This window comes from Cnephaeus nilssonii (genome assembly GCF_951640355.1).
Source record: "Cnephaeus nilssonii genome assembly, chromosome: 10".
NCBI lineage: Eukaryota > Metazoa > Chordata > Mammalia > Chiroptera > Vespertilionidae > Cnephaeus > Cnephaeus nilssonii.
In genome coordinates this window covers 25,974,519-25,988,744 of record NC_137081.1, presented here as the reverse complement: position 1 = coordinate 25,988,744, position 14,226 = coordinate 25,974,519, and the positions used below count along the sequence as shown (strand labels likewise).

Here is a 14,226-nt window from a genome sequence, read left to right as displayed (position 1 = left end):
AGTATACCATTCTGTGGTTACCAGGATAATCAGTGACTGACACTGTGACACTACTTTACCATGTTAGCACAGTGAAATGTGAGGTGAGCCAAATAGTATGAACTAGATTTGGGGATGTATGAGTTTTAATCCTAGCTCTGTGATTTGGATAAATTATTTAATCTCTTTTCCTTTGTTTGAAAATTTTTATACCTGAGCAATCACCAGAAGAAACGTCATTGTCCTGTTGTTCCATCTGTGCTCTATAAGGCATGAATACTAAGGGAAATACTACTACAGTCTTGGATTATAAAACAGCTTTTACTGTAAGAGTACTTGTACAATATTTGAAGCCTCTTGGTTTATATTTTTAAAATTCTTTAGTCTCTAATAGAATATTTAGTAATTCATGCTGGGTAGAGACATTTTTTGTACATTTTCTAGCTTTTATGGAATCTTATTTTCTAGAGCTTAAAAAGATCATTTGAAGTTTTGCTCAACTATTGGCAGTATAGTTATCTCTGGAGTTTATAGTTGATACACAGCTCTTTCTTTGAAATCATTCTAAATATTCCTTCTACTTCAAGTGTTTATTACTTAATATTAAGGGATGGTGTCTTAGTCTGCTTTATTGTAATGTCTGCATATGCTATCAGCAAACAAAACCACATCCCACATACTGTAGTCCTCTTTTATGGGATGAATTCTAATATCTCAAGTGGATGCCTGAAATTGCAGTAGTACCAACAATAATAAATTAGAACAGTTATAACAGTATAATGTAATAAAAGTTATGTGAATGTGGTCATTTGTTTGAGGGGTTTTCTTGCTAAAGTCTTCATACAGACTCAATGCTTTCTTGATGCTATCATTTGGGACACGTTTTTTGTTCATGTCTTCTATCCACAGGTGTAATGCCTGTTTGTCTTCGCTAAGCACTTATGCATTGTGGCTGTAACTACTGTGGTTTGAAGTATGATAGCTAAACTAGCACATATTTCTTTTTCCTTCCTCACAATGTCATGGATAGAAGAGTCATTTTTGCTGTCTATCTTCACAACCTCCCAGCATGTGAAATTTTTTTTTATTAAGTTGAGAACTTTAACCTTTTCACTTAAAGGAAGCACTTTTTGCTTCTCTTTTGCATACCCAATTGCCACCATCACTACTCTTGCTCTTTGGGGCCACTATTAAATAAAATAATAGTTACATGAACCACAGCACTGTGAAACAGTGATGGTTGATCTGATAACCAAGATAGCTGCCAAGTGGACAAAGGGATGATTCCTGTCCTGGGCTGCACACAACAGGATGGTGCCAGATTTCATCATGCTATTCAGATGGCTTGTAATTTTAAAATCATGAATTATTTATTTTTGGAGTTTATCATTTAGTATTTTCAGACCATGGTTGACCGTGGGTAACTGAAACCACAGAATGCAAAATTGTGGATAAGGGAGACTACTGTACACGGACTATTAAAGTTGTTATTATCACATGGGCTTGTATCTTTTATTTGTGAAAAGTTAAATAGCTACATCTTATTTATATTTTATATGGATGGCATCCTATGTATCAGGATATCTAATAAAAAAATAGTAGTTTAGGTGTAGGGGTAAATTCAATTAAAGCCATTTCAGAAAAGTCCAATAGACCTGGGATTTGAATATTTAAATAAAGGAAAGGCATTGTTCTCTTAAAGGGTTCCTTTTTAAGCTCTCCAAAAAAGTTTAGAATAATAAGACTCAGTTTGAATCATCTGCTTAAGAATCCTCTTCATTGATAGTTGAGCTGGTATTTTATTGGTAGAATGACTGAAAGACTTGTTTTGCCTACCTACTCCTTTCTCTTTGATATTCATACCCATTAGACGTGGCTTGGAGAGGATTTATTTTAAACCACTTTATTGAGGTAGATTGACATACAAAAAACTGTACATATTTAATGTATACAATTTGATGAGTTTGGAGGTATTTACCTGTGAAAACGATCACCAAAATCAATACAGTAAACATATAGATCATTTCCAAAAGTTGGTGTGGTGGTGTTTTTTTCCTGCCCACTTTGGAGGAAATTCTACTAGCTCAGTAATTTCTGTTCATTTCAGGTCAGAGTATGTGTGAAGCTGATAAGTAATTGTTGCAGGGTTTCCCAGATTGTGAATACAGAACTTGTAAAAGTTCATGTGGCACAAAAAGGGCTCCTTACCCAAAGATTAGCAGGAAATCATTCAGTCAACAAGTATACTAGTAAGAGCCTGTTAAATGCCAGGTATTATTTTAGTGGCTTAGGGATTCAGCAGTGAAAAAAATCCTAGTCTTCATGGAGCTGACATTGGCTGGGAGGAGGGAGGCCAAGAAAAATCCGGAAAGTTCCAAAAATTGGAACTTGAGGGTCACTAGTAGGAGGCTGCTACTATTTTAAAAAGAGTGGGCAGTTAAAGCTTCATTTTAAGGTGACACTTGAGCAGAGTTTTGAGGTTGATACATGAATGAGACATGAAAGTATTTAGAGTAAGAACATTTCAGAGAGAGTAGCAGATACAGATACCTTGAAGTGGACTGTTTGACGTATACAGGGAATAAATAGTAAGGAAGCTGGTATGGCTGGAGCAAAGCGAGCAAGAAGGGAGGACTAGCTCATGTCAGAGAGATTATCAGATTCGAATAAGGCTTTGTAGCATAGAGTTGGAACCTCAACTCCAAGCAAAATGAGATGAGTTACATGAGTTGATTTTATGTTTTCAGAAGGTCAGTCTGGTTGCCCTGTGATTATAGGCTAAGAGCAGAAACCGAGACCAGGTAGGAGGCTATTGCAATAAACTGAGAGATGATGGTTTGGACTAGGCTAGTAACAATGGAAGTGGTGAGGAGGGCTTAGATTCTGGATATATTTTGAAGGTAGAGACAATAGAATTTCCAGTTGGATTAAAAGTGAGGTAAGGGTGTAACGAGGATTACAAGCTTTTTGGCAATTGTAAGGGTGGATTGGACATTTGCTCATTTGGAGAAGACTGCATTTGGAGAAGTAGATTTAGGGGGAAAGATTAGGGTTTCTGTTTTAGACTTGCTAGTAGGCATTCAAGTAGAAACATTGAGTAGGAAGCTGAAAATATGACCTATATTAGGGGAGAGGGCCAAATAGGATATATAAATTTTGAGGTTAACTTAAAGCCATGAGAATAGATGAAATCAACTTCACCTTTTAAAAACAGTGTGGATGGACAAAAAAGCTTAGAACTTGATCCTTAGGGTTGGCAGTTGTGATGAAGAAGAACCGGTAAGCAGACTGACAAATACAAGCCAGTAGAGTAGAAAGATCGTATAGCTTGGAAGGCAAGTGAGAAATCTGTTTCAAGTAGGAATGATCAGCTCTTTGAATTGCTGCTAGATAGGTCAAGTAAGATAAGAACTGAGACTTTGACCATTAAATTTAGCAATGTGGAAGTCACTGATGACCTCTTTAAGAGTAATTTCAGTGAAATGGTAGAAAATGGGGATCCTTACTAGAGGGGCTTCAAGATATAATGGGGGAAATAGGACTTGGATACAGTCAACATAGAGTTCTCCTTCCCTGCCTTGTGATTTTGCTGTAAATGGAAAAGAGAGAAATTAAGTGGTGCTGGAGAAATATGTGGGGTTGTGAGGATTTGTTTGTTTGTTTTTAAGATGGAAAACTGATGATTTTGAATGCAGATGGAAATTATGTAGCAGAGAAGAGAAAAAAATTTGATAATGCTAGGAAGGAAGATTGCCAACGGGGGTCCTTGAATAGATGAGTTGTTACGGAACTAGAGCAGTACTTGTTAAACTTCATTCTGGTGTATGAATCACCTGGGGTTCTTGTTAAAATGCAAGTTATGGTTCTGTAGGTCTGGGTTGGAGTTCTGAAATTCTCCATTTATAACAAGTTCCTAGAATTTGCCTGTGTTTTTTGTCCCTGTGCTATAATTTGAGTATAAGAATTGGGCACTAATTTGCTAGTAGCACAAGAATTAACAAATTATATTGGTATGCAGTCAACTAGATTAGTGGATATGGTGAATTTGTAGTTTCTTTTCAGGTTCCTGTTTTCTCAGAACAGGAAGCAAGTCATTATCCGGAAAGATGGTAAAATCATCTAGGATATTTGGGTCAGTAGATTAGAGAAAAGTAGGATTGTGGGGTTAAACTAAGGACCCATTTGTGATTAGTGGTCATGAATTTAAACAGATGAATTGAATATGAGCATATGTTTTATTCTTCATTTACTTTCAACCACATGGGTGCAGTGTAGGCAGGCAGTTGAGTCTTCTAATGGCGTATTTTTGGAGGGAGGAAGAGAGGGACAAGTGACTTAAAACAAATGTTACATAAAAGGTAGTTACAAATGATGGACCATGGAATCTAATCTGGGAAAGGAGGAAAATTAGAGTATGCTAGGTTAAACAGAAAATGTGGGGCTTTATTTTTGTTTTTTGTTTATTTTGAATTGCAGGTCTTTCCTCAATCTTTAATTTTATCAAGGAGCTCTGTAAATCTACAGGAGAGGAAATCTCTGAGCTTGTGTTTTACTAAATAAACTTAGGGGAAAGGTGTTTCACACTTTCTGCTAAAGCAAGTATTAATAACAGAGATTGTGATTTTATTTAAATGGAGGGGTTCTGCTGCAGATAAGGGAGGGAGGTCTTAAAGGATTTTTAAAAAATGGTTTCTATCAACTAAAAACTTTGTAAATGTATTTTATTTCTATTAAAACAGATTGTTAACATCCTTATAAGTCATACAGCTTTATCATCATAGCAATATAATAAAATATTTACTGTATGGATAAATACAGACAAGTTTTCAACCATTGGTTTTTGTTTTTGTTTTTGTCTCTTTTTCTCTCTTGGATATTACAGATGACCATGGATGAAAAATATGTAAACAGCATTTGGGACCTTCTGAAAAATGCAATTCAAGAAATCCAGCGTAAGAATAACAGTGGTCTTAGTTTTGAGGAGCTCTATAGAAATGCATATACAATGGTTTTGCATAAACATGGAGAAAAGCTCTACACTGGACTAAGAGAAGTTGTTACCGAACATCTCATAAATAAGGTATCCAACTTTAAAGGACTGTTACTAATTATACTGAATCTAGAAAATCTTTATACCATATTTTACTATGACTAGAAGTATTGTTTTTAAAGGCTTTAGGAAGCCTATAGAAATAATCAATTAATGGTTATATTACAAAACCTTACTCAAAACTTATAATCAGCTAAATTGGAATTTTTTTATAATTGAGGGAAGATGAAATTTGTGTTCTATGAGCAATATTCTCAATATTCTATAATCATAGTTAAGGAAGCAAACTTTCAGTAATTTACAAATGCTTATTTATTAATATGTTAATTATAGAGCATCATTTTTTCCTTAAAATGCTTAATCAACCAATATTAGCTTTCTCCACTTTCTCTGCATAGTTGAAAATATTAAAACTACATTGTTATTTGTCTAAGACTTTTTACCATTTGAAACTGACTTTATTTATTTTAACTGAGGTTTACTTTAGAAATGTGAATTTAAAAAAAAATAGTGGTGGGCTGTTAACATTATCAAATGGTTCTTTGGTTCCAAAAAGATGTATTTGTTTTTTTAGAACATATGTTTTTATAAAGCAAACTCTTCCACTTCAAGAATGTCTGGCTTTAAGATTGTCAGATAAGATGTAAATGCCACAGATAAATAAAAACTCAAAAGTTTTTGTGTGGTATTAGGGTATTCATTTTTTAAATTTTATTTTTGAGAAAATGGAAAAGTTGTACCAATAGTACAATGATCTCATTGTAGATTCACCTGTTATTAATAATTTGCCACATTTTTGTCCAATCCGTTTATTGATACATGTTATTATTCAAATTACAGATATTATTGCTGAACAATTAAAGAATACGTGTTAGATTTATTTACTCTCAAATATTTGGGAATATTTATCCTAAGAATAAGGAAATTCTCTTATTTAACCAAAGAACAATGTTCCAAATCAGGCAGTTTAACATTAATGTAATACTATTACCTGATACAGTCCACATATAAATTTACCCTTGTCCTGTGTAGCAGTGATATCCTTTATTTCAGTTTTCTGATCCAGGATCCAATCCAGGATCACATACACAATTTCTCAGCCTTTCTTTGTCTTTCAACACTGACATTTTTGAACAGTATAGGTCAGGTTTTTTGTAGATTGTCCCTCAGTTTTTGGTTTGTCTGATTGTTTCCTCATGACTAGTTTCAGGTTATGCATTTTTGGCAGGAATAATACATAAGTGATGTTGTGTCCTCAGTGCATCACATCAGGAGGCACATGATGTCAGTTTATCCCATTATTGGTGATGTTAACTTTGATCACTTGGTGTCCGCCAGATTTCTCCACTGTAAAGGTACCTTTTTTCCCTTTGTAATTCATAAGTAATTTGTTCAGATATATTTGAGACTGTATAAATATCCTGTTCCCCAAGAAACTTTCATGTGATGGTTTAGCATCCATTGATGATTCTTGCCTGAATCATTATTACTCTAGTGGTTACAAAATAGTTACTTTTTATTTCTATTATTCCTTCTGCAAGTCCTTTCTCTTAAGTGGGATTACATGAGCAGTAGCTAGTATTTCATAAAGCAGGTGATATGTTCTTCAGGCAATTCAATGGTTATTTTCCTACTAGGAAAATACGGTGGATGCAAAGAGATACATGATACTAATGATTCATAGGTTTGTTTTTACTCTGATGTGAGAGATGATACACACATTAGATAACTGTGAGGCATTATATAATTAAGTGGTAATAAGTTACCCTGGGCTGTAAGATTTCCTGAGAAAGGATCAAATTGAAGTGAGCCATGATAAATTTGGGATATAAGTGAACAACGTGGAAGGCATTCTAGAGATTGCAGGTATCACGTGATTATACAGATATGTTCACTTAGGTGGTAACTAGAGTTTGATTGAGGTATATAATAATGTATGAGAATTAGTGGATTATGGTGTTGCAAAAAAGGTTTGGGAACAAATTGGAGAAAAACTTCAATGCCAAGTTAAGGGATTTGAACTTAACAGTGGAGGTTTATTGGATGTTTTTAAGTAGATGATAATGTGACATTTTAGGAAGATTAAAATGGAATTTATATAATACAGAATTGGGAGGTTGTTTGCTGGAAGCAGGAGAAAACCCAGGAAAACCTGAGTAAAGCATTAGGCTAGAAATGAATGGATGTCAGAAATTATAAAGTAAGACTGGGTGGTATTTGGTTATTGGGAGAATTATATGGTGCCACCAATAGAAATATTGTGAAATAATAGTGGAAAACTGATTTGGAATGAGTAGAGGAAATGACAAATTTTGTTTTAGATTATATTGGAAATTTTTATAGTTGGCAGGCACCTTAGAAATTATTTTACATGTGAGGATAATTGAGTGTGAGATCATAATAAAATGCTCAAGTAAAAATATCATATGCTTGGAGATACAGGTTTAGAGCTTGGGTAGGAGCTCAACACTGAAGATAAAGATTTGGCATTTGGTAGCATATCTTGAGGAATAAGTGTTGGAGATCACAGAGAATGAAAATCCCAGAGCCAAGGAATGAATTAAACTGTGGTTAAATAGGTATGAGAAAATAAGACTAATATAAGGAGCTTGATATCAAACAAAAAAAGAAAAATAGAGTGGAAGAGTTTTGCTTAAAGCTCTTGAAGGGAGAGAAGATTGGAGCAACTGAGTTCTTGGATGTGGAGAGAGTTGGGAACAATGGGGAAGTAAAGGTAGAAGAGAGGGGCATGTTCTCATTTGCCAGAGTTCTACAGAGAATGATGATAACACAATTGATTCTTAATTACTGTATGTGCCAGGTCCAGTTCTAATGCTTTTTACAAGTATTAACTTGGTTAATGGCCACAATCCAATGAGCTAGATAGTACTATTATACCTATTTTGGAAGTTAGGAAACTGAGGCACAGAGATGCATGTAGCTAGTATATGGCCAAGATGAAACATTCAGTCATTGTGGTTTCAGGTTGAGTCCTTGATTTCTCTGTAGATTGGCTCCTGAGGTATACATAGTGAATGGATCAAGATGTAATAAATACGCTAGCCTTGAGGCTGCATGAAGGATTTCAAGTAAATTGGCTCAATGTTTGTAAAGCTATAGTCTTAAATTCTAGGTCTTAGTTTATACTATTCAAATGATGGAATTGGCAGTAACATCTCTGAGATTCTTTAGTTCTAAAACTGTTATGAATCTAATAATTAAGCCATACATCTGAAAATTAGGTAATATAGGGAGGAATTGCCAAGTGAGGAAAAAGCTCAGTAGAAAATAGATCGAATGTGTGATCACCATCATTATTATTATTATCATTATTATTTTAAGCAGTGCTTTGCAGCTTGGGCACAGAAACAGAAAAATCATCTGTCGTTAATGTGCTATGGTTGAGAATTGGCTTATCCAAAAAGTGAGGAGAGAAGGCCAGAATGGGAGGTCAGTATTTAAATGATTAATTTTTGGACTCTCCAATGTGGTTAGGTAGAAATTGAAGTCATGTGAACACATAATTCCATGGTAACTGCGAGAGCTTTAGCATTTTTCAGTTGTTTAAAGTGATCCTATATTAAGGTTAACTGTCATTTCAAAATATAGGCAGTTCCCCAATATATTTCAGAGAACATGTATTCAAGTTGAATGTGCTAAAGAAATTAAAAATATATTTGCTAAATTCTTTATTTCTTTTACCCAGGTATTAATGATATAGCACCAGCATCTGAAAATGTTCTTTCATATTTTTTTTTTCACAAGCACTCATTTGACCAGCTTAAACTGTCAATTTCTGACTAAGAAATGTACCAGTTTCAGCATAGCTAAGTCTCTCTTTCAATTGAATTAACTTTTTGAAACTCTGTTAGTATCTGTGCTTAAATTTTTGTGTTTTCCATTTATCTTATTTGATTTAACTGTAAATACTACTGTATGGTGATACCAAAAGAAGTCTGTTAACTGACAGGCAGGGTCATCATATAGTAATCCAAAATGTTTGTCTCCTGATATAGGAAATCTTACACTTGTTCTACCAAATGGGACTTTTAGAAATGCTTCCGATTAAATGTGAGTAAGAGTAGTTTGCATGAAAATCAGTATTAGCAGTCTCATCATTGCACCTTCTGACTAGAAGATGAAGAAATGGTTTAGGGTTTGGTGGTGTCAGTGTAACTATCTTCAGTCTTACCAAATATATCCCTTTGTGTTTTGAAAGCATTATTACATGGTCTGTTCATCAGCTTTGTGTTCTCTATGCTTTTAGCAGTTTGCTAAACTGCCTAACTTGTGTATGTGTGTGTGTGTATATATATAGTGTTTTGGTTTTTTTTTTGTGTGTGTGTGTGTTTTTAAGCAAAAGGAACCTTTGCTTAAAGGTTCTACTGAAGTGAACCTTTTAGTGTCTTAGTGCTACGGGCTAGATAGCCAGAACCTATCTTTTCATGTTGAAAAATGCAACGGAAATACAATTTTTACATGGAATCAGGGCTGGTTTATTGTAGTTTATTGGTACCCTGATTTCAAGATGAGAATAATGAACATTTTGAGGAACATTTTTGTTAAAGCAGAATGGTACAAACTACCAGAGGGCATATGAAGGGAGAACATTTCTTTGAGATGAAATTATCTGATTGACTTTGGAAATGAGTTCACAAAATTGAAACAGGCATGGAAAAGCTAAATGCTAATTTCTCTTTCTTGGTAGTATTTTTTTTCTAACTCTAGCAGAATGTTCCCTTTGAGGAAACTGAGACTCAAAGGAATTCAGTGAATTTCTGAAGACCACAAAGCAAAACTGAGGGTGTGATGTGGCCTTTGTGTCTCGCCATAAGAAAAAGCTTGTCTTATTTTAGTAAATATGAAACCTTTTCAGAATTCACAGGGATTATTTTTCTTTAACTCTTTTCTAAAAAAAAAAAAATAGCTTTAAAAGCATGGTTATATTGGAGAAAAAATGTTCTGCTACTTTCCAGTTTTAAGAATTTTTAAATTATAGATCATTTTGTCAAATCAAATGTGTGCTTTGTAAGATTTATCACCAAATTCAACATTCGAAGGTATTTATTTGACAGGCTCTGACTTAGGTATAAGAAATACATTGGTAAATAGAATGCATCTGATCCCTGTACTCATGGAACAGATAAACAAGTGTTTAGTTACAAAATATAGTGGAGAAAACAGCATATACAGAGTGATAGAGAAAAACAATGAGGGCAACTACATAGGCCAAGAAAGGGCTCGTGGAGGAAGTGGTGATGTTTAAACTGGGACTTGAAGAATGAAAAAGGTGCTCATGAGACAAGTGGGTTGAAGAGCATTCCAGGCAAAAGGAATGCCTATGAAAAAATTTTTTTTTTCCTGTAAAGGACCAGATAGTCAATATTTTCAGCTTTCAAAGCCATCCGTTCTTTGTCAGGGCTCCTTGACTCTCCTGTTATAGCAAAATGACAGCAATAGACCATATACTAGTATAATGAATGGCAGGGCAGTATTCCAAGAAAACTTTCTTTTAAAAGGATAGCAGGCTATCATTTGCCCATTTCTGGACTAGAGAAAAATGGGGGAGGGGGAAAGCCAGTTGTGAACGGCAAATTAAGAATTAGTAGTGAGGCAGAATGGAATTGGAGAGAGAAACAAGCCAGATAGATCATGGTAGGCCTTGAAGCCCGGGAATAAGAGCTTCATACTTAATTATATGTACAATAGGAAGTCATGTAAGCATTGTAAGCAAGACAGTGACATGATCTGATGTAGGTTTTTAAAACTTTAACTCTGGTTGCTGTGAGAGCTCAAAGTTGGAAGGCTCAAGAGTTGAAGTGAGGGGAACAGAGTAATAGCTTCAGGTGACAGTGGGGATAAAGAAAAGTTTTCCATTTCAAGAAAAACTTCTGATGTAGAAATATTGTTGCCTGTGGATTGATTATCCCAGATGATTTATAGTTTTTGGGCTCTTGGACAGTTCAGTGATTTGGGGTAAAACCAAAAGATGCTCCATTTGGACAGATTACTTTTAAGATGCCAATGAAATTGGATATGCAAATCTAGTTCTCTGAGAAGTTTGGACTGGAAATGTAAATTTGGGAATTATGAGCATATAAGTGATATGTAAAGCCCTGGAAGTGGATGAAATCACACAGAAAGAAGAAATGAGGGATGCAGCTAGAACTCTGATGAATTTAAACATTTCAGATAGTTTGAGGATTGTGATAGAGACTGAAAAATGGCCAGAGTGTTTAGTGTTACTTAGATTCAGTGCTAACCTTAAATTATAAAATAATTTAATTTCAACATTCGTTGATTTGAGTTGTGGTTTTCTGTGTATGTGTATTTTATGTTAAAAGGTAGTTTTAAATTAAAAAATACTCAGTTCTGTTACTTGTGGGCAAGGTTAGGTAAGGATTGAATCATATATTTTAAAGTTTTCTACAAATTTATTGAGGTATAATTGACATCTAAAATTGTAAAATATTTGAAGTGTTTTGTTTTGGAGGGATTATCTCCTTTTAGAAGATTTCTATTTGAAGTTTAAACTTGACAGTCTCTAAGTTCATAGTACATTAAACTAGAACTTGCCATTTTTTCTTTTACTCACTGTTGAGCATTCCATGTTTAATAATAAATAATTTAGAAGCAGCTGCAGTAGAAAAGTACTGGGTAAGAAGTAGGAAGAGCTGGACTTAGGGCCAATTTCGCCACCAACAGTCTTGAACAAATTACTAGACTTTTCTGAAATTGGGGTTGGTTTTGTTAGCCTCAATGAGTCCTAAAATTATATAATGAGTGCCTCTTGACAATTTTGGGTTATTGAGACTTAAGAGGATCATAGTTTTTGCAGTTTACCATTGTTCATTCCTGTGCCATAATATGTGTAGAATAAAAAAATTTCTATTCTTAATTGTTTCTTACAGTCAGGGATAAAATTTGTTTTAACATGTCAAGAATGCTTAACAGGTTTCTTAGATTTGCTTATGCTTCATTTGACATTCTCTCAAATTATTACTCTATAGTAATAATTTAATAATATGGCAGCCTCACAAATGAGCTTATAAAAGTTAATTCTTATACTTTGAAGGTTTGTTTTCCTCTTAGAAAAGCAGCTGAACAAAAAAAAGATGTTGATTTTTTAACTCAACTAGAAATAGTTCCTTATTGATAAAAAGAACATTTATTTCAGTGGCTGTCAAGATCTTTCCATATATCCTATATTTCAAATAATATCTTATTTTGATTGAACGGGGAGGAAGGCAAAATAAGAAGAGCTTCATCCTGCTCACTTTTCATTCATTCAGAAAACTGCCTATTGAGGACCTACTCATGCCAGGCACTGTTCTTCTAAGTATTTGCAATGTATCAAAGATCCCTCCTCTTGCAGAACTTGTTTTGGACTTAGTACTTGAATCTGTGTCTTATAATCCTGCTCAATTCTAAGCTCTTTGTTAGGTAGGAAAATTGAAGCCTTGAGAGGGAATAGTTTCCTTTTTTTTTTCTTTTTATTGGAATATGTATTCCTAGAGTGTGAAGCACATTTCTAAATATTTCCCTAGTCTGGAATTGTAAATTCTCAGTGCTACACTCGAATTTGTCCAGTGATTGAAGCTCATTCATTGTGAATAGCCAACTTTACTACACCGTGACCTTAACCCTGTCCCTAACCCTCTAACCCTAACCCTAAACCTAGCCCTAACCTGAGCCTGAACCCTGCCTAGCCCAAACCTTATCCTTAGTTTCCATTTTTAAGTGACTTTCTTTTTGGATTTTGTTTTGTAAGTTGAAGTCTTTGTAGAATAACACCCTACTGTTTATTATTTGTACACAGGGTCTCATTTGCTGAAAATGATGTTTCTATGTAAACTATTGTTTTAATATATTGATTTGTCTCCCCAGTTTTAGAGGAAAATAAAAATAGCCAGAGTTTTAGATATTATGTTTATTTGTAGGTACATTAAGATGTTTATATGAGGGTACTAATCGCATATGGAAATTAAGTTGGTAATTTTATGGTAGTCTCTATTGTGTAGGCCAATTAATCAGACTCAGCTTCTATAATAAAGCTTTTTAGTGCTTTTCCTTCCTTTCTAGGTAAATGTGAATGAATGTAGAGAGATTTTTAATGGCATTTATGTTTAAAATGTTATAAATATAATGGTTGCAGTGATTTGTGAAGAATGTTGATTAAAGCACTAGAAAATAAGATTTTCATTAGCAGATTCAGAGGCCCACAAATATTCTCTTCTGTGTTTCAGCCACCAAAATATAATTAAGATATCATACTTGTCATCAGAAAGCTCCCAGTTTTAGTGAGGTAATCAGATTTGAAGGGGAATTGTTGTGCCTGAGGAATTCGGAGCAGGGTCGAAAGAAAAGGTCATGAGTTTTAAAGCATTATTAGACTCACCATGTGAATAAACAAAGGCCAAAGATAGCCTCAGTAGGAAAAATGGCATGAGTAGAAAAGATAGGTAGGTATGAGCCTTGGTCAGGTAGATCAGTGTAGACCAGAGATTTTCAACCTGTTTGCCGCAAGAATTTTTAAAACATGCGATACCTGACCTCTTTTCCCTTAGATTGTCAGATTAAAAAACGACAGCAGCCCACATAATAGCCATTCAGTATGAATGCCCTGTCTTGAATCATAAATATGTAGGTCGTATAAGAGTTGTACCCTATTGGTCACGTCGCATAATAAGGTCGTATCTGATTCATTAGTTATTGGTAGCAGAAATCCTTATATACAAGTATTCCCCTGAATTTTTTTTTAAGTCACTTTGGAGCACAAAGAGTAGGTAATTTTTTTTTTCATGGCAAATCAATCAAAATTATACCTTTTTTGGTCAGATTGGTTAAAAATATTCATTTTTTGGTGTGCCACAGAATTTTAGGAATTACTTTATGTGTGCCATGCAATGAAAAAAGTTAAAAATTACTAGTGTAGATGGAATATAAAGGATTTCAAGTGCATTTGTAGGAAATAAGAATGAGAGTTACTTGGACAAAGTTTTGAAAGACATTGTAGGGGGTTTGGCCTTTATTTTGTGGTGGTAGCAGCCAGAGACTGGAGAAGGTGGAGTTAAGGTTCAGTAGGAGTGTAGTTTTCAATGCTTTATTGTGACTTATTTTTCATTCTGCCATCTTCACTTCTCTTTTTTTCTCACTTAAAGTTGCCCAAAGAAACTGAGAACCCATCATATTGAATA

The 14,226-nt window shown here is 34.4% G+C and overlaps 1 protein-coding gene across 2 annotated transcripts in view; it reads left to right on the top strand.

The window, feature by feature from the left end:
* Window positions 1–14,226, top strand: part of CUL3 (cullin 3) — a 110,144-nt gene that overhangs the window by 16,922 nt on the left and 78,996 nt on the right. Inside the window, exons 1-2 of one of the 2 annotated variants that reach the window (XM_079783207.1) lie at window positions 4,938–5,059; window positions 6,258–6,384. In XM_079783207.1, the coding sequence (XP_079639333.1) occupies window positions 6,337–6,384 (48 nt within the window). In that variant the 5' untranslated portion in view covers window positions 4,938–5,059; window positions 6,258–6,336. Of the gene's footprint in view, window positions 1–4,861; window positions 5,060–6,257; window positions 6,385–14,226 lie in introns of those variants that run through there. The other variant, XM_079783206.1, reaches the window with a different exon arrangement.